This window comes from Girardinichthys multiradiatus, chromosome 5 (assembly GCF_021462225.1).
Source record: "Girardinichthys multiradiatus isolate DD_20200921_A chromosome 5, DD_fGirMul_XY1, whole genome shotgun sequence".
NCBI classification, from domain to species: domain Eukaryota; kingdom Metazoa; phylum Chordata; class Actinopteri; order Cyprinodontiformes; family Goodeidae; genus Girardinichthys; species Girardinichthys multiradiatus.
The window spans coordinates 8751059-8772148 of NC_061798.1; the positions used below are offsets into that span (position 1 = coordinate 8751059).

General features: G+C 38.9%; 1 protein-coding gene across 2 annotated transcripts in view; it reads right to left on the minus strand.

Annotated features, from left to right (window-relative positions):
• The window catches only part of pik3r5 (phosphoinositide-3-kinase, regulatory subunit 5), a 31649-nt gene extending 11084 nt beyond the window's left edge, over positions 1-20565 (minus strand). Inside the window, exons 1-8 of one of the 2 annotated variants that reach the window (XM_047364423.1) lie at positions 20250-20565; positions 8368-8486; positions 3822-3937; positions 3651-3719; positions 3217-3355; positions 2695-2764; positions 1002-1176; positions 748-913 (exon numbers count right to left, since the gene is read on the minus strand). In XM_047364423.1, coding sequence (XP_047220379.1) covers positions 748-913; positions 1002-1176; positions 2695-2764; positions 3217-3355; positions 3651-3719; positions 3822-3937; positions 8368-8467 — 835 coding nt within the window. In that variant the 5' untranslated portion in view covers positions 8468-8486; positions 20250-20565. The remainder of the gene's footprint in view (positions 1-747; positions 914-1001; positions 1177-2694; positions 2765-3216; positions 3356-3650; positions 3720-3821; positions 3938-8367; positions 8487-20249) is intronic. The other variant, XM_047364422.1, reaches the window with a different exon arrangement.
• Between the last annotated feature and the right edge of the window lie 525 nt (positions 20566-21090).

Below are 21090 nucleotides of genomic sequence, written 5' to 3' on the forward strand. Positions count from 1 at the left end.
TTATGCCAACTGTTCATTTAGACTTTCTACTTTTAAACAGGGGTTGAGGCTTCAGCACATAACAGGACGTATTACAGCAAAGTCTATCCGTTTAATCCTTCTGAAGAACCCAAGTCTACTTGCCATGGAACATGCTGGATTAGGAAATGTAGGCAATCCTCTGGAAATCTCACAGTTAAGATGAGGGTCCCCTAATTCTACAGGGATTACAAAGAGTCTGCTCTTTACAGTGGGTAATGCCAACTGCTCTAAATGAGCAAATCACACTGATATTAGATGCAAAGCACTGTAAACAATGTCACCTGTAACAATTTAGTCCTCATTTTGAAATAACGGTGATCCTGTTTAACAGCAGAGCTGTAAAAGAGAGCAGTCTATGGTACACAGCTCTACTGGCCCATTAATGGTTGATACACAATAAAGCATTAATGGTCGCTGAAGACAGAAAGGACTCTTAAGGCCACTGAATAGCTGCAATAATAAAGCTTGTGATTTTACTGTATTTTAGTGATGCAATCATCTCTAACTTTGGGTTGTTTTGAGAAAATCATTATACTTTAAACAACTTAAAAGATACATTTCCAATTTATGCGGAAAGAAGAAAAAGTATTTTGTTTTTGATCAAAGCTCTTAAAGAAAACAAATGGAAATCAGTGTTTGGAAGTTGGTCACAAACTCACTGATCAGTGCATCTCTAGTTATATCCTAAACCCCTGATCTCCTGCTTATTATTAACCATCCTCTTACCATCAGACCTCCTCCCATTGGAGGGGATTTTCAGTGTCTTCCTCAAATGTTCCAGTTCCTGGATGACATGACTTCGAGCTTTTCCTGGATCGCTCATGATGGCAGCCGTCTCCAAGATGTCGCTCACCAAGGAGAAAATCTCCTTCAGCTCATTTTCAGTTTTCGGCTGCAAAAGTAAAAGTCTAATGTTAAATGTGTTTTCATTCATGCCTTCTGGTACATACTGGACTTTGGGTCAGGCTTGGACAGAATACCTCCAGGGCATTGTGGATGCTTTCCAGAGCATATTTGGTGCCCAGCGTGGACTGAAAGGCATGTTTAATAAGGGTGATGTAGATGTCTTTCTGCAAGAGCTGAATGCTGCTGAGCTGCTCGGCCACGCTGAGAAAGTCAGCGGGAACCTCGTCTGGGTTCATCAGCAACACGGTCCTGCCAGCAACAAATAGGTGGAGTCAGAAAGAGCTCATAGTGACACGCAGGAAAGGATGCAAACAGGATACCACATCATTGTTATGAGGTTATCGGTGTGAAAAAGGGTGTACAGAGGGGATTTTCAAAGTCTAAACAGTGCCCACAAAAACTGAAAATAGGTGCAACAGTTATTTTTTTTACTGCGTCAAAGTGTGACATCAGATCAGATAGATATCATGCCGAAGATACAGAAGTAAACCATATTCCAAATCAGACAGAGCATGTACAGTCCCTTGCAAAAGTATACATGCCCATTGAGCTTTTTCACATTTTGTCACTTTACAGCTATAAAGTTTAATGTCTTATTGGGATTTTATGTGGCAGACCAAGATATAGCCTCAAATAAAATCCCGTGCAACCAAAAGGCTTTAGATGCTTCCTGATTAGTACATGGAAGCCTTCTGTGTCTAATTTAACCGCAGTATAAAACAGTTATAGGTTCTACAACAAAATCCTAACCTCTGCAGATCTCACAGAGGACTGTCTTACACATCATCTAAAACTAGAAAGGGGATAATACCCCAGCAACCCTACCAAAATATGACAGTCTAGCAAAACTAGCAAGGAGAGGATAATACACAGAAGCAGCCAAGAGGTGCTGCAGAAATCCACAGCTCAGGTGGGAGAATCTGTTTACATGGCAACTATTACTTGAGAATTCCACAAATCTGGTGTTCCAAGAACAAAGCCATAAGCAGTCCCATATGCAGTCTGCTTCAAGTCATGTAGGGACACAAGCAAATGTGGAAGAAGGTTTTCTCATCAGGGGAGTTTAAAACATTTTACCTTCCATGTAAAACACAGTGTAGAATAAAATTACCATTGTACATTACCCTGAACACACCATTACAATAGTAAAATAATGTGGTGGCAGCATCATGTTTTGGGAATAACTCTTATTTAGCAGAGACAATGAAGTTGGTCAGAGTTGATAAATGAATGGAGCCAAAGATTTCACAATCCTGAAAAATCTTCTCAGAGGCTTTGAAGGATTTGAGACTGGAATGGACGCTCACTTTACACCACTACGAAAACCATAAACATACAGCCAGAAATACACTGGAATGGTTTAGATTCATGTTCATATGTTAGAATTGCCCAGTCAAAGTCCAGACCTAAATCTCATGTAGTCTGTGACACAATTTGAAAACCGATGTTAACAGAGGCTCTCAATCTAATCTCACTATTTACAAATTTGCAAAGAAAAATTGCCAAACACTCCAGTCTCTAGTGGGGATGGAGCCCAAAATGTGGGTCTAGAAAGTACTGGACTCAGAGCTGCTAAATAGAAATGAGCCTGTTTTTATTATTAAAAAATTGAAAAATTGAAAACCTTCTGTTGGTCTGTTCCTGAAAATAAATAGGTTTGCGGTGGAAACGTCACACAACATAAAAATAAAGACACTGTGGATTCTGATGAGGATATTAGAATGTGCTACAGAATAAGGAATATGGAGCTATAAGATGTGGACGTACATGGTCTTTGAAGTTTGGTCAGAGGTATTCAGACCCTGCTCTTCTTTAACCAGCCTCTGAAAGGAAATTCCTGTGAGAAAAGTAAAAAAAAGGCAACTAATCAGCTAAGATTTGCTTGATATTAACCTAATAGCAGTAAACTGGACTGAATGATACTAGTACAAACATCTATAAGGCATAACCATTCACTACCTAACACACATTCATTCAGATTATTGAAATGATTTCATTCAGCTTCTGTGTTGGCACTTCTGTAAACTTCTCTTCTGTACTGTACACGCAGTTCCTGATTTTTGTTCCGTCAGGGGTGCAGTTATACCCGCTTTTACAGTAAAAGAAGTGTCCACGAATCCTGAAGCTGTGACACAATTCTGTCCTGTCCTGAGGCTGCAGCTAAGAGACTCATTATCCCTAAATGCATATCCTAGTCCTGCCGCTAGAGGGAGTGCTCTCACAATCACTTAAAACACTCCTGGTGTAAAGAAACAAAGTATTTAAAACTACCGTTTCCTTTGTATTTACCAGGTGCCTTGATCTCCAGCTGCAGCATGGAGAGGAGCTCTCTGCAGACACTGCAGTAAGGCTCCGGCCAAGTAAGGAAGCTGTAAAACACCTCCAGGGCTTCCTCCAGGAGCTCAGTGTGGGGAGGACAATACGGAGTCTGCAACCAAAGCACAAAGCACCTATTTAATAAAGTCAATTGACAGAACATTCTCTTTCTTTTCATTTCTCTGCTTTCTAGTTACTTTTGGTAGAAAAAATTTGAACATGAAGTATTTTTGCTAGTATGCTTTAAACACTTGAAAACAACCCATGGTTGTTTAAAAAGAGGAACTGCAGTACAGTGAACCTTTGAAACAGAGTTTTCCTACGTGCGCTTTAAACATTGAGTGGTTTTTCTGAGGCTAAAAAAGATTATTGATTGCTGACGATGTTTGCATTCGGACAGCCCGTACCTGCAGCAGAGTAGAGGTGAACATAATGGCGAGGGGGGCCACCAGTTCATACTGACACTGCTCCTGAGCCTGGTGGTCACACACAGAAAGAAAGAGATTTTTAGTGACCACTGCATTAATATTCTTCTGCAGTGGGATTGAGCTCTTTGAGAAGGATCCAAGGGTGATTACCTCTTTTGTCTTTCTGATGATCTGTTGCAAAAGGATGAGAAAGTTCTCAGGATCTCTCTTCACAAGCTCCTCCAAGCTCCAGCGGTTCATCGACTGCCCCGCAGAGCACATCAGCACTGAAAAACAATTGATGTCACACACTTACACACTGATATTTGATACAATGGGACACAGTTCCTAATAGGTCATTTTTTTCTAAATAAGAATATATAGGGTGTTTCATTATGAAATAAATGATAAGAGGAGGAATACACAACCAAAAGGAAAAATTTAATTGGTTAAAAATGTAGCTTTTTTAAAAATGTCCATAGAATAATAAATCATGAGACAAATGTAAAACATGCATGATGAAGAAAACACCTGTTGTGGCATTTTGTTGCCACTTGGGGCAGTCTTAAAAAATAATCGGTTGAATTAATGGAAGCATTAGCTACTCTAGCCTGATTTGTTACACTGTTTCTCATCTTGGCACATTTGTTGGCCTGTTTAAAAAACACATTTATGAGGCATGTGCATAATTTTTGAAGCACAGACATTGTAAATTTGATATGTAAATTATCACCTGAATCCCTGATTTAGGGATGAAAATTCAAGGCTCCATTCAAAGACTTTCATTCTGCGTGACATTAGTTAACCTTCATCATTGCAGACAGAGCTTCAGCATGGTGTATCATGAGATTAACCAGTGTTAGTACTGGGTCATTGTCACAACATTTCCGTAACACTTGCGTAAATTCTCTAGCAGTGGCAGAGATGTAAAGTATATATTTTGTCAATAGTGATGCCCATGCTAATACATTTTCCAGTATGTTCAAAAACTGTGGCAGCCTGTCTTAGGAGAAGATTAAACTTTACAGTCATATTCAATACATTGAAATATTATGAAAAAGTAAATTTATTTCAGTAACTTAATTCACTAAGTGAAACATTATATAGATTATTTACTCACATACTGATGTTTTTAAGCCTTTATTTATGTTAATTATGATTTCTGCTTACAGCTAATTAAAAACGACCTTTTAGATTAGAATATAACATCAGACCAATTTAATTTTAATTAAAGACATGGGCTTAATGAAAAGCATTTTTAATACATTGTCCCTTCTTCTTAGCAGTTGCTTTTCTCCATACAGACTCCTGTACTTCTTCATTCCACCACTAAGTCAGCCTATCAACCTGTCTCCCTGATAGCATTAGCTGTAGTTGTCCAGTCATCTTGAAGCCCCTCCTGTCTCAACTCCTCCCTGAAAGCCAAATAAAATTCTCCTTTTTCAGCTTACACCCCTTTGTCCTCTTCATCTTCCTCACCATTAGGGTCATTCTATATACCACCATCATCCTGTGCTGTCTGGCAACACACTCACCTACCACTACCTTCCAGTCACTGAGATCCTTCAGATTACATCGTCTACATCATGTCAGCCAACTCTCAAGCTTTTCCTGTCATAGTCTCAACATTTAAAGACCCTACTCTCAGTCCTGGACTCTTGTCTTTCATCTTCTCTCTCTGCCTATGGACACGTCTTCATCTTTGCTGACCAACTGTAGCCCAATTTCCGCTAGTACCCTGTCAGTCACCAGCACCAGTGGTGGTTGTTGTTAACCTGGGCCTCAACCGATCTGGTAAGGAGATCATTTTCTTGACTCGCATGGTAGATGTAGCAAACGTTTTAAGCTGGATGCCCTTCCTGATGCAACCCCCTGCATTTATCCAGGCTTGGAACCAGCTCAAATACAACACTGGACACAGTCTCCCCTTTGAGGCTGCGTTGTTGTCGTACATCTGAATAAACAGGATTATTTAGATGTATTTCCTGATGCAAATAATTGTAAATGGGTTCACCACATACATATACATTTGGAACTGTAAATTAAAAAAGGAAGTGCTTCAGTAGCATGAGTTGACTGACCCGGATATGGTGAGTAGCTCTTTTAGAATAAATATTCTCATCAAGAATCTCCAAAACATTTGAGAGATAAATATGCTTTATACATCACCAAGTAAATGTCTTGTTTTAGCGAACCGTGGAAGTGGTTGAACAGTTTGAAACAGAAAGTCGAGGAAAACAACCAACGAGAACCAAGAATACCCTGTTTAAACCGCACTGATATGATGTCCTTCCCACTTACAAAGCCAGCTGAATGGTGAAAGTACCTTATGTTTCATGTGGCCTCTTGTTGACAATAACTCCTTGTATATGTGTATCTATGGAGCTCAGCTTCCAAGGGAGTGACAAAACATAATTTGCTGGAGTCACACAGAAATATTTGCAGATTACACATCAGGATGTTTCTATTGTAAATACAGCTCATACCTAGGAAGGTTATCTGAAATCTCAGAAAACTGTGAAATATTTGCTTCATAATCACCGCTATTCACTAGAGAGCTACATAGGTGTTTAATATTCAGTCCTGAAGCCAGGGCTGGAAATTAGACTGCTACCTTTAAATGATACCAGTAGGCTTTGAATTTATGTGGTTTTAGTACTTTACATGAATATAAACAAGTAATTACATCCATTAGCAGTATAGGCCTACTTATTCTTAGAAAGACACTCGAAAATACACTCAAGCTTCAGCTCGAGTGTTAATCAGATTAGAGTCGATCAAGGTAAAAACCCTGGCATGTATTTCTGTTGTGTATCATTCTGTGCGCCACTGGTCGACGTGTTCTAGCTGATGTGGATGATATCCTCCACCTCTGTATTTTTACGCTGTGCAGCGCTGTAACTCCTGCCTTATGACGCCTCACTCACACAGTGCGGTCTGTGCCCACCACTTCCTCCCAGCTGTTTATTTCACAGTACTTCCTCCAACACCCAGTAATATAGCGCTCTGACACCAACAGTGACACTGCCAACAACAACAAGCTCAAACACCTCAGGGCTCACATGCACTGAGAGTTGCAGCTCAGGATGTCTATCCCGATACTGTCCGTGTGCTGAGGAGCAAACAGATGACTTTTGCAAGAGTCAATCTCGAGGTTCAGGTGTGAATATTACTGAAAAAAAGAACTGCCTTTTACTTTCTGAGAAATAGAAGCACAACCCCGCAAAATTGCTATAGTGCTTTTAAAAAGAGCTCTATGCTCCACCTCAGTAAATACTAAGAGTCCTGCCATCATAGTACAACAAGATTTGGAGTTTTTTGGCTCTTTGTGTTATGTCAAACAAACAAAAACTTTATTTTACACATACATTGACAAATATTTGTGTAAAGTCAACAAAAGTCCCAAAAAAAGGGAAAACTCTCTGGTTTCCTACCAACAGCAAACTCAAAATCCAATATGGCTGCCCTCCTGGTGGTTTGTACCACCTGTATTACTATAAAACTTCCTTGAATGGACATGCTGAGGACGTGTTTGAAAACAGAAAGAGAACTATACTATTTGCCAACAGTAGTTAGCCAGTTTACTGAGGATATCAATTATAAATCCTCACTGATTCTTTTGGAACTTGGAACTGAAACAAAACTTGGGTTTAGTTGACTCCTAGAACCAAGTCCTTACTTCAGAGGTAAATGGAGCGCCTAACAAAACCTAGAGGTTGTTGTTCCTTGTCAGTTGCTTTAGTTTATACTGCGAGTTCTCGTAATTTTCTCCCTGGCACTTCTCTTTTGTGTTTCTGCTTAAGCGAAGCTCAAAGTGTTTTACATCCCAGTAAATCTGTTTATATTGATCTTACAGTTATTTAATGCCATTATTTCCTCTGAGTTCAATTAAAAGCCCCCAAAGTACCCCCTGTGGTACTTGCAACAATTTGAGAACCATGGTTTTATACAGTGTGTCATCTGCAAATTATGAATAAATGGTTACCATTACATGTGCAGAAGGTGCCCTTATGAAATTAAATCATAGATTGCAAACATTTTGAATTGTTGTATTAGGATGTACAGACCTGGAACCATCAACATTAACGACTGAGTTCTACAGCTTTTTCACATAAGCGAATAAGTGATATAGTGATTTTCAGTTGCAACTATTTGGAAAAATCAGTTGACAACACCCACACAACGCCACAGTATCAACGGTTAGAAACTCTCGGTCAATTTGAAATCCATATACCATTTCCCAAACACAACATTATGGTTTAAATTGTTCTATTTTGTCTTTAAATTCAGATTTAAGGACATAAGTTTCATAGATAACAAAAAATAAAATAATAAAGAGATTTAGGGGTGGAGAAGGCTGGAGGGCCATTCGGGCTACAGCTCAACTTGCCACTTCATTCCCCCCATTTCAAACCCATGCACTGCCCCTTACACAAACCCTTGCCCAAGCTGAAATGTTTCTTCCTCAAAGTTAAAATGCTACAGAAACCCCTCAGACAGAGCTGAAATCAAGTAAAAGTTAAAGTTTTTTATTACGTTTGAATGTGAAGGGTCATGGGGGTCTTGTTCCTGTCATTTTTAGAACAAACCCTGCTTTTTATTAAACAATACATCACACAATATGGTTTATGTCACAGGAACATTGTAATATGTTCTTGTTAAACCCACCTAGACCAAAGCCAATTTGCTAACAATACTGTAGTGTCTGGATTCTTACCGTTCCAGTGGTGCGCTGCGGTTGGGCTCTGTCTCAGTCCGTCCAGACACCGATCCAGAGCATGCTGGATCCGGTCCTCTGTGCATGTGGTGTGCTGCATCTTCACCACTCAGGCTCTGCTGAGGAGCACGTAGAGAAGCAACGTTATTAATAATCAAAACAAATAGCACCAAGGCCACACGTTTTCAGTGGAATATTATCTTGTAAATGTCGCTGCAGTCATTGATCGTGTAACCATCCGCACATTGAAAACAGCCTCGCCTCTATTTTCATGGACACTGTTATTGTGTTATCGTCATCGTTTTGCATAAAGGCTGGTCACCCGGTAAAAATGAAAATGAGGCTATGATGATACACAAACCATAAAGTGTTATTTCTGAGTAAGAGGAAAAGCAAACACACCTTTTTTTGTATTACCAGTTTCGTTGCTATGGTGACCAAAGCCACTTCACGTCCATTTTAAAACAACTCAGACACCTGCTCCACCTCAAAAGAGCTTCCCAAGAGTCAGTAGTAGTAAGTGAACACTAAAGCACTCAAACTAACTTTACGCTGACTTACTTTGTTGTGCCAACAATTACAACTTACATCTTTTTGAAGAAACAGTATATTAAAAAAAAATAAAGAAGTGAATAGTTTCTAAAGAGTGGAGAAACTGAATATAGTTTCATTATGTCAAAGTATTTTCAAAACTTACACACATATGTGTTGAACTTCACTTTTTTTACTTTTCATTCTATCACTGCATCTGCCTGTATTTTTTTGCACCAACTGAGAAAAGCCCAGGTGTGGCAACTTGTTTCAGTTCTGTTATGAACACGTCCTATCATTTATGAAACAGTGATTTCTTAATCTTGCTCATCTCTCTGAAACCATAAACTAACGATTTAACGCTACAGCTCAAATGCCGCAACCTTTCCAAACCCAAACCAAAAACACCATCCCAAGTGTCTCTCTAAGACAAGCATGGGGGTTGGTTAAAAACAGACGTTTAGCTGTTCACAGAGTGCCTACTTCTATCATGGCAGCTGCATGGGTTTCGTTATCTGCAAATTCCCTTTGGTTCATGTTGACTTCAAATCAGGCCAAGCACGAGGAACTTCTTCTTAAATACGCGTTTATGATCAATAAAGAATCTTCCTCACCAGTAAAAAGAGTAGTGAGTGATGGTGAAAATAACCTGCTCTAAAGCTTTTTGGGAATTGTTTTTGTGTTCCCATCTTTTATAATCATTTAGCAATATGGTTGGCCTGACTGAACCGCCGTCTGTGTGAGATACAACAGAGATTTTTGGACAAAATAATCAGTGGTTCAACAGTGACAGGACAACGTCATTAATATTTAAGTCACAAACAAATAAAGGAAAATGATTTAAAAAATTTTTTATCAATGTAAACGTTTTTAAAGGTGTTTAATCATTGCATTAAGAAAGTCCTTTTTTAATGCTTTGTATCAAGAGGTGGTTGATACGCCCATTTCACAAAAACAATACATGATATTTGGATCACAAAACATTATTTTAGCAATATTTTGGGGAGGAACTACTAAGAATCCTCATTTATTTTTTTCAAAACACATGTTTTAAAGCATCGAATGGTCAAATGTAAGCCAGATTCATAAAAAGTGAAATGACTAGTTTTGCGCTGACAGGAAGCTCTAAAGCACATGCCAGCTTTAGTCTTGTTAGCAGCTAATGGTAAGTCAGATACGGTATTTTTACACCATGCTTACACGTCAACGTTTCTTTCCCCTACCCAAAATGCTACCAGATGATATAAAAATGGTTAAGGGCTTCTTCAATGATTTTTTAACTGTCGAGTAATTGTTTATTGGTCTAATCTGTCAACAAAGCATGGCTACTCCAGAACTATTTACTTTCTTACTTTAAAATAACAGTCTCAAACATAGATACTAAAGCACCAAGTTATATATTTGGAGCTCATAAAAATAGCTTACATTTACTTCACCACACCAAGTCACTTGCTGACAGCAGCTTAATGGAGGTTCGCTTGACAGATTTCAATTTGACAACATACTCTGCTAACAAAACGTTGGGGATATTTGGCTGTGGGGTCAAATTTATGGAAAACGCAAAAAGTTTACTTTTTACTTTTTCCATTGTTAGGTATTGTCTTGATCTCATGATGTCAAAATGTGAACAGCATGATAAGGAGGACTGTTTGAATACCATTTCTGATTTAACCAGGAAATTTATGGGTCCATTCATGGAACACCTGTTGGGAATTTTGCCATTAGGCTCCTTGTTAGAGAACAGCAAGTTGTGCAAAAAGTACTGAAATATTGACCAGTTGGACATGTGCTCACACAAGTTAAGGTTACATTTTCAGCTGTAAAGGTTATAGTACTTTTTAGACTCATCCTGAAATTTCACCCGAAAGCCAAACTTCTCAAACTTTTTGTGACTAGTGTACATTATAGCACATTAAATATCAAGAAATCTCATGTACTATTCAGACTTGACAAAATGAAAATACAAATCTAAATTGTTGTCAGAATTTTCCAGTGCAGTGAGCTTATTTACAGCAGTCTGTGGAAATATTCTAAAGACAGAGTTAGTGAGAAGTTTACACCCACTGATCACTGGCATTGATGCAATTCATACTGATCTTTATTTAGGTGAAACACCGTTTTTCCAAAGTGTAAGGGTTATGCAACAACCAACTTCAATACATTTTATGAACAAGGTGGGAGAACAATTTTTCATTTATTTGGTTATACATACATTGACTTAATTCGGTGCCTCAAACCTGGAATTAAATGGATTGTTTGAGAGTTTGCACCATTTAATTTGCAGAACATGCCTACAACCTTGAAGATGCAATTTTTTTTTTATTCTGACACAAAACTTCAATGCACACAACTGTTTACCCCCACTAGTTGTCACTTTAGAGCCACCTATTACAGCAATTACAGCTGCAAGTGGCTTAAGACAAGTCTCTATGAGCTCGCCTCATCTTGCCACTGGGATTTTTGCCCATTCCTCAGGGCAAATCTCTTCTAGCTCCTTCATGTTGAATGGTTTATACCTGTAAATAGCAATCTTTAGGTTTAACCACACATTCTCAGTAGTTTGAAGTCTGGACTTTGAATTCAAACACATTTATATATTTCCCTTTAAACCATTCAAGTGTTGCTTTATCAGTATACTTTAGGTCATTGTCCTGCTGGAAGGTGAACCCTCTGTCGCAGTCAAAAATCCCAAGCAGACTGACGGGTTTTGGTCAAGAATATCTCTGTATTTAATATCATCCATCTTTCCCTCGACTCAAATCAGTTTCCCAGTCTGAAAAAAAAAAAACCACACCATGATGCTGCCACCACTGTTTCACTTTGTGGATGGTGTTCTTGGGGTGATGGGATGTGTTGGGTTTGTGCTAATTCTGACCAGAGCACCTTCCTCCATACATTTGGGGGGTCGCCCATATGCCTCTTGGCAAACTCAAACGTGCCTTTTTAATTTTAACTCTAAGTCTAAATAATGGCTTTTTTTCTGGCCAGTCTTCCATAAAGCCCAGCTCTATGGAATGTTTGCCTTATTGTTAAACCAAACACGTTTTATTAAAAATGTGACAATTAGGTAAAAAGCAAAGGAGGGTAAATATTTTTGTAAGGCACTGTAAAAGTTTACAAAAACAAATCTAAGGTTTACGTAGCTGATGTAAAAAAATATATATATTCTGTTCTGTTAATAAGTCTTCATAAATGTACATGTGATCTGTATGACAATTACACATATGAGCTGTTGTTGAAGTATCCGAACTTTTTAATTTACATTCACTGTTCTAATAAAAAAGTAAGATAGGTGCCGATGCATTTGGTGACTGCTCTGTATATTTTTAATTCCTCTGTTGACTCATGGGAACATTTCCACAGCAATGCATTATATGCAAATACTTAAATAAACAGCCCAGAATAAAGAAGCAGAACAAAAGTTTCCTTAAACAAGAAGAAAAGCTTTTAAAAATATTTCTGATTATAGAAGTGAAATACATTTTTTGACAAATAGATTCCACCTAGTTATGGTTTAAGAATAAACATATTTTAACATAAACATATTTTATCTAAATTACTAAATTATTTTAAAGTATCATAAATGAAGATTTGGTTGTGTAAAAACATAAGCAAGTTACAGCTGCTGACCCTAACTTGATAAGAATACTTGTTTCTTTAAACATCAGTCGACAAAGAGTGAAAACATACAGAAATAGATTTAGAGATGACTTCAAAAACAGCTCTGGCATTAAGTGCGCTCAAAATTTCCCCTGACAGAGTGACAAATTCCCCACTTTAGATGAAAAGCGAACAGTTACTGTTCCACTTGCGAATCTGAAAAGCTGTGCTGTTTATAGTAGTCTTGCTCAGTAACGTGTGCTTTGTCTTTAAAAAGACATTCAGCTTCTCATAACCTGTGTCAGATAATAGTGGGCATAACCAGTTCTAATGATAGCTTCTAGTATTCGCCATATTATTTAACACAATAACTGACTGTCACGCAAATATTAATTTTCATATTTCAGTTAAAAAGAACTGGATAGAGAATAAGATGATTTTCAGCATGATTGTCCCCTGGCTGGTCACTAGACTGCCTGAACCTCATAAATCTTATTCCAACCAATGAAGACACCATTACTAAGCATTACTGTTGACATCAACAATCTTTGGTGTGAAAGTCATAACCGCAGCAAGAGGACCTAATGTGAGCCATTTCCAGTATTAGAAATGTGTTTATAAAAAGAGTCAGAGGAAGGACAGAGATGTACGAACTTCTCAAAAAGCTATATAACTACTTTCTACAACAGGTCAGGTTATATCTGCGGTTCATTTATGCTGCGAGACAGTGAGAAAGAGCAAGACATTCTAAGAGGATAGGCAAATGTGTTTTGCTTAAACCTTTTAAGTTTTCAATCTTTGTTATGTAACATTTGGATTTGGAAATGTCAGAAACCTTTCGGAAATCTAGGAGTTAAGGTTCTACATTCTCTGTATTTTTTGTAACGTTAACTACCTTTATATTGCTTCTTGCTAAAATAAGAAACAAAATCTGGTTACAAATGTGAACTTAGTCATCATGTGGACTTTTTAAAAATATAATTGTTATCCCTTGTGTTACAGCAACATCACTACAGCTCCTGATATGGATTATTATTAAGGGTAGAAAAATGTTTTGTTTTTTGCTCTACTATTATAACTCTTAAAGAGAAATCATAATGTGTTAACAAGATTGGTGGGTCATAGCTAAACTGAAAATTTGAAATCAGCCACAAAGTTCAGATTGGTGCATCTGGAATAAAATTAGTTGTTTCCCAGCAAGAATGTAGTTAGACTGCATTATTGCTGGGAAACATTAAAATGGGTCAAACACAAGAAGAATACAAAGCTTAATCAGATAGCGGTAAAACTGACTTAGCACTTCAACTTTTTACTGGCATGTTGACTTCATGGCTGCACAGATGTAGTGATTCAGCCTAATTCTAAATTAAAAATGTGTGTACCATGGAGTATGTGTGCTTGACTTACCATGTGATGTCTATGATTCATTATCATGTTTAATATTGTTCACAAGCTGGCTTAAATTTAAAGTAAAGCATTTACAAACATCCAAGCCACAGACCTCAATGCAGAAGCGGGTCAGGAAGTCTTTGCTAATTCAAGTTAAAGCCAGAAGTGAAACATCATCCCACCCACAGAACTCCTTTTTTTCTACAGTTAAACTGTTCAGCAACAATAGCATCAACGGTATATGTAAACATCATAGCCAAGTATCCCTTTCTCTGCGCTGTTCCACCTTCTCAGAGTTGTATTGTGTCGTCCCGGATGGCTCTGAGCAGGGCCTACCCGGCTGAGCATGGTGGACACTTCTGCTATGGGCTCCGGTCATTGTCAGGGCTGGACAGAGCTGGATTTAAGCCCAGTGAGAGTGGAAGGAACTAATAAGTTACAGCTCCATAGACTCCAGCATCCAGGATGGGGTTCAATGAGGACATGCAAAATTAATAGAGATGAGAAGCATTTCAATGGGGAGAGGAAAGTACAGTAATCATCACCAGTTATGGTTTCAATTAGTGTACATATACAGCTTCTATAAAATGTGTCTTAAACACTTCTTTAAAGAATTGGTGCATTACTCGTCCTAATCTTTGTAAGTTACTGCCACAGCAAAAACACCCATCCTACTGAACATGACCCGGATCCGTGAGTGAACATCAGTGTCATCACAAGGTTGTTTACAGAGTTTGTGTTACGAACCTACGAGTCTGCGGCGTTTCATAAGAGTCAACAAGATCACTTCCACTTTTTACAAGTTACAGCCTGCAGAAGTCAGAAAAAAACAAGTAGCTTTCTGTGACGTGGCAATGTTCACTAAGGTTTACCATCAGGAGGGTTGTAAAATAAGTAGGACTGACCGTAACAACTGTGATTTTGAAATTAAATGTTAATATTGCACTGGGGATTGGGTAAATGGCAGGCACGTGGCCTTGTAGACATCTATTGTTTCACCTTAAAGATGGAAACAGTGAAGCAAAACAAAATCTGAAAGGTTGAAGATGTAACTGAATACTAAAAGCTTAAAATGCAGCATAGTTCCAACATTATAGTGAATTCTTTTGGTAAAGAGAACAAAATCTGATATGGTGATTGACCCAAGGCCCAGTGAATCAAACTGAAATTCAGCCATTTCAACGTTGCATTATGTAACCAAGACGATTTGGTTAAATGTAGCATAGTAGTTTCTCTCTGGGTACTCCAGCTTCCTCCCACAGTCTAAAATCATGACTGTTAGGGTAACTGTTCTCTTAAAATTGCCCTTAGGTATGAACAGGTGTGTGCATGGGGAAGCTGGCACAAGCTCCCCAGTTGTTGGGTTCATACTGTGGAACGGACCTATGTGACCAAGAAATCTGTAGCAGCCTGGCATTGTTGGAGATCACAATTTCTCTGCTACACTATCAAAAATGCTAAAGGTGATGTTGTGAGATTACATTCATACAGCCATGAATAACAGCACAGAAATATCAGGCAGTACTGCAAAATTGAGATGGCTGTTATGATCCTCACTCGATTCTCCATTACATCAGTTTGTATAAGCTCTGCATAAAAGAGCAGAGAAAAATGCATCTGTGCCTCCAAGGTTGCCCTTATCTGTCTCTAAATTGGTCTCTTGTGCTCTTTAGTAATTACTAAATGTATTTTCCACACAAAATGAACTTTTCCAGCCCTTCACCTCGTGCTGTGCTTCTCTCGTTCTCAAACTGTCCTCTTTTTCCTCTTCTTACATCTCGTCACAGGCGGCTTCCCACCTCTCCCACTGATGCCATTACCAACTGCTTCCTAACAGGAAGACAACTTCTCTGCTTTGCTGGGGAAGCAGGTGCTTCTCTATTGTTGCAGTGTGATCGCACTCTTAGATATGCTCCCACAGACCAAGAAGGAAGAGATCTTTATACAGTAAGTGTCGCTGTCTTTTTTTTCCACTTTTTTTTTTACAGACATTCACAACCTTCCTTTGTCTTCCTTAGTCGGCCCAGAGAGCTCTTAAACCCCCTTTCTCACTCTGCTGGATGTGAACCGGCTTCCTACAGATTTAGGAAATAGCCTCGGTTCAACTCCAAAGCTAGTCTGTAATTAAGGGCTTCCCTTCAGTTTGAAGAACTGCTAACTGTGGGAATTTTCATAAAGGATGGAGTAAAGGGACAGACTGCGAAACGTCCCTGCCCAGGTTTGTTCTGAAATCGTCTGGGAAATGGGAAGAAGTAAAGGCTACGGTGCAGCTCTCAGTTATCAGATACAGTAGGAGTGGAAAGAAATACAACTAGTGATCCACCAACCAACCAACCAGGAATCACAACTGGGGTATTTTCACTGGATCAGCAGTTCAAATACCATAAAGTCAAATTTTTTTATTTTTTCTGCAAAATTCCACTTCTTCGGTTACATCAACAAATAGCAAGTTTTCTGATGCATTGTTTTTAGTTTATTAAATCTCAGATAAAAGTTAGGAACATGTGCTTTGATGCATCATGCATAAATAAGGATAATCTTGTTCATTTGAATTCTTGAATTTAAGACCACTATTTCTGTCAAAGGACCTACAAAACATATTTTCCTTTATGATCAATGTTGCGTTTAAGTGCTGAACTGAGACAAAATGGACACAAACATGTTTTTATTTATCATAATCCTTAAAAATATCTTGGTCTCATTAGCAGTGAAGAAGCTTCATTTATGTGGGAGCATTTTGGGTATTCGATAGAAAAACAATTTGTAAGCACTGTGAGAATATCGCAACTGGCTAACCGCTAACAATGCTAAAATCTGATACGTAGCTTCATTTCCACACTAAACTGAATAGGGCATTTCACTGTTTTTAATCAGTTTTTTTTTTAATCAGTCTAGACTCAGTCTAGACTCCATCTCAAGTTCAAAATTGAAGACTGATCAACAGACGATTTTTCTTTGTGGAAAACCTATTTTATGAGAACCAAAGGATTTGAAAGTGTACAGGGGTGTCTGCTGTTATAGCGAAAGCACTGCTCTACTTACAGCACCGAGAATACAAAGTTTGTTTTACTGAGAACAGAAAGCTACTCTGTGCAACATTAAGTTGTTACTTCCTTAATAATCACTGATAAACACATGGAAATTCTGATGCAAATATTATCCTCAGGAATATTTAGTTATGCCACCTTACTCCAAACGGGACAGAGGCAGTGCAAAGACTGGACTGACCACTTTTTCCTCTTTGTGTCCAATGCATACATAAGCTTTACAATAAAACAAATGCTGAAGACACCATATCGTCTGTCAGAAAGACACATGCTCCTTTTTTCAGGGTGATGTGGGAGAAAATGTTAGCATGCTCTCATCAAAGCTTATTCTTTTCTTAATAGCAACAGGTGTATTTAGTGCATGTGCACAGATGCACATGTTCACACAGACGGAGGCGCCGACCACAGGAGTATGTATCGCAAAGGTGAGCATGAAAGATTTCACTGATACCACAGTTGTAGAAACAAACAGGAAGCATTTCTGTGAATAACACGGTTCCGCACTTGGATGATACCTTCACCTCAGTCGGTAAGTGTGGCAGCCTCCAGTCCTCGCCTAATCTGATATCTGTGGTGAAAAAAGAACAGCAAATTGTGTCAAATCTTCTCCACGCTAACAGGATTCAGGGTTGCGTTACCTGTCCTCATGCAAAGGGACTTCCACCATTTTTATCTCTCACCTGCAGGAGATGACTGTACTTAAACTGATTGTGTAACTCAGAAAATTCTTAGAATGCCTTCCTGCGGCAGCTCTGGGAGAAAAGAGCTGGAGGAAGGCAAGAAATCACCTTTAACTTGTAGTATTGTCCTTTAGAGGACATTTTTGTAAAGGATGGTAATGTCATGTACTGTGACTTGTTCAGTGTTTGACCTGAGTTCTGATCTTTCTCATTACTGTGGTTAAACTTTCCTTGTGTATAATAATATAACGTGGTTTACCAATATGTTTGCTCAATCTACTAGCTGCATTCTAACACTTCTTTAGACATCATGACTGTCTGTCTTTGACTATCTCTTTTTGAGCTATTTTCATGAGACGTGATCAGTGCCAGCTGCCCTTTCACCAACACCAATGTCAAACACGAAGCACTTTAGTTGGTGTTCAATCCTTAACAGGCAACAAGGTTCTTATACTGAGGTGCCAAGGCATGGTAGAGGACAGTTCCAAAACCTATTAATGTTGATCTCCTTTTGGCTTGACTGATTGAAAATATTTGATCAGGTTTAGGCAACAAAAAAAAACAGCAATTTAACAGATAACAAGAATATCTTTTTTCCTGTACAGCAGAACAAGACAACAGTTGCTAGAAGTGTTAATATCCATGATGAGCATGTCATCACGTTTTACAGCAGGGGTGTAAAACTCCGATAATCTATGATGTCCTACAAATTTTAGATGCATCTCTACTTCAATACACCTGAAACAAATAATTAGGTCATCAGCAGGACTCAGTAGAACTTGGTTACAAGAAAGGGGAGGGGCTAAGACTTTGTGTGTCTGCAGTGCTGCTGTTCCAAATTGTGAGTCGGCATGGGAAAAAAAAAAAAAAAAAACAGCTTAAATATGTGGATTTTATCAAAATAATAATTTAACGACCCTGGTTCAAAGACAGAATTTACTCCCAAAAGCTTTTTCTTCATCTCAGTTTGACAGTGTGTTTTTGAATTGATGGAATGAATGCAAATGGAAATTGCCTGCATATTGAACAATGGCCCTATAGCTTAGGTTCCCAAATCTAACACATAATCTAAATAGTTTAATTAGCTCCTGGGTAAATTGTCATGTTCTACAAAGGCCCGTTAATGAGCCATCCATTTGTTAAAGTAGGGAAACATCTAAAACAATGGTTCTTAAACGTTTAACCACTTCAGTAAACTCTTAAGCCCCAAGCCCCACCTTGATCTCATACATTTTAAATCAACAGTACAACAGGAGGTGAACGTTTTCCAGTTTGTTTTGTTCAGTCAAAACAGAGAAGAACAAAAGAAATTCTCATATTCATTGGTACTTTGAGTTTGATTAAACAGTGTAGTTTGATCCTGTGTTACATTTTACATAGGTTGCGAAGAGGGGAAGTGTGATGTTTCTCACCTCCCCAGGTGTCAAAATTCAACATGGCAGTCATATATTTAAAACATAGTGAGGTACATAAACACAGAGAGGGATATCATGGATTCAATCATGATCCATGTCTCTCACGAACATAGGTACGAGTCAGAACACAGATGGACCAGCAAATCTTTTTTGACTTAGCTCTTTTTTCTGCATGACAGACTACAACGTCCCCTGCATTACTGCAGAGAAGACCAAAATCCATCTATTCATCTCCAGCTCCATCATGCCATCATTCCTGAACAACAAACCAAGATACTTCAACTCCTCCATTTGAGGCATTGACTGGAACCTCTCCGACGAGGCAATCCCCTTTTCCTAGAACCATATATCCAAAACATAGAGGACACCAGCCTCTCAAGGACCAGTTATGGAATTCTTTCCCCTTAGAATACCTTTGGTATTGCTAAACAGCAAGTCCTAATGAAAGGCTCAGCATATGAAGAGTTAGCAGACAGTAGGGGATGAGTTCACCCACTTCTGGCATTCATCTGATTTTCTTTTATGCCACCTCTTTAATTCTCTTCTTAATGCATTGTGTAAGTGACCAAATCAAAGGAAATAAGCTACATATATCAAGATTTTTTTTAATAGTTTTTCACCGCAACAATTGTACTTATATCACAATCAATTCAACAGGTGTACCTAATAAAGTGGCTGGTCAGTGTAAGTCTAAGTGATGGTCCAAACCATGACACATATCAGCTAGCGGATGCCACCCAGGAACAGGAAGGTACAGAACCCTCATCTCGCAGATTCCGACATGACCAACTTGTGACACCTTCAGCTCTTCTATGGTGCAGGTGAAAGCACGCGATAACTTCCGGGCAATGAGCTCACACGTGGTCCTGTTTCTTTCTCTACTTCCTTTCTGTGACAAGTGTGAATCATAAATGGAGCAAAGCAGAAGTGTCTAACATTGTTTTAACTCTTGGGGAGGGGAGAGATATTTGTTTCATCAAACATCAACATAAAGTGCCGGGCTTTTCCCTGGCACTTTATGTTGGCAGAAAACATTCAAAAGAGGAGCTCTGACCTTTTAAAACTTCTTAATGAGTCACAGTAAGATGACAAACATCACAAAGAATATTTTTTCAACAAATGACCAGTAATTAGAAGCTAAACTTAAATGTCACCCCATTTACGACGAACACCAGCCGCATCATGTACCCTAGAACCAACACCATAGAGATCATCATCACCTTATGTTCTCTTCACTGTCCAGCCTCCATCGCATCTGAAGGTGTTTGAAGAATCCAATAAGTCCGCAGTAAAGTTGGTCCTGCTCGGAGTATCTGTCATTCATTCACCGCCCGCTGCATGACTGAGCAGCCTTAAAGAGCCACATCCTGGGCCGGGCCGAGCCGAGCCGAGCCGAGCCGAGCTGACTAGTTTCAGGTCAGCCCAGAGAGGAATCAGTCCGCTGCGCTTTCAATCCGCCGCTGCTCTGACAGCACCGCGCTTCACAAACACTGCGGCTTAGGGCAAACAGGAAGTGTGACACTGAGGTGCATGTGATCACAATGACGGTGGCTGGCGCTGTGTGTGTGTGTGTGTGTGTGTGGATCTCCGACACGTTGCATGCGGATTTTTGCAGGGATGTTGAAACCCCCCCTTTCTCTCCCCTCCACCGACTGAAAGGAAGTCATTTGTTTTGTTTAATTTGTTTCCACGCGATTTTCATACATTGAGTCTTTGAACTCCTTTCTTCATAACTTCATGCAAAAGTATTCATTCACCCAGAACTTTTATATTGTGTTGTAATCATAAATTCTTCAATGTACTTTACTGGGGTTTTATGTGACAGACAGAGCATTTGTAATCTTCCCCCTTTACTTGGATACCTCTAAATGAAATGTACTGGCTTCAGAAGTCAATCAGTGAATAGAGTCGATCTGTGTTCAGCTTACATTCAGTTTTGTTCCCTGAAGGCCTGATAGGACAACATTAATTAACAAACAGCATCGTGAAGACCTGCAGAGATCCACAACTCAGGAGGGAGAATCTGTTTACAGGGTAACTATTGTATTTGTTCTGCACTCC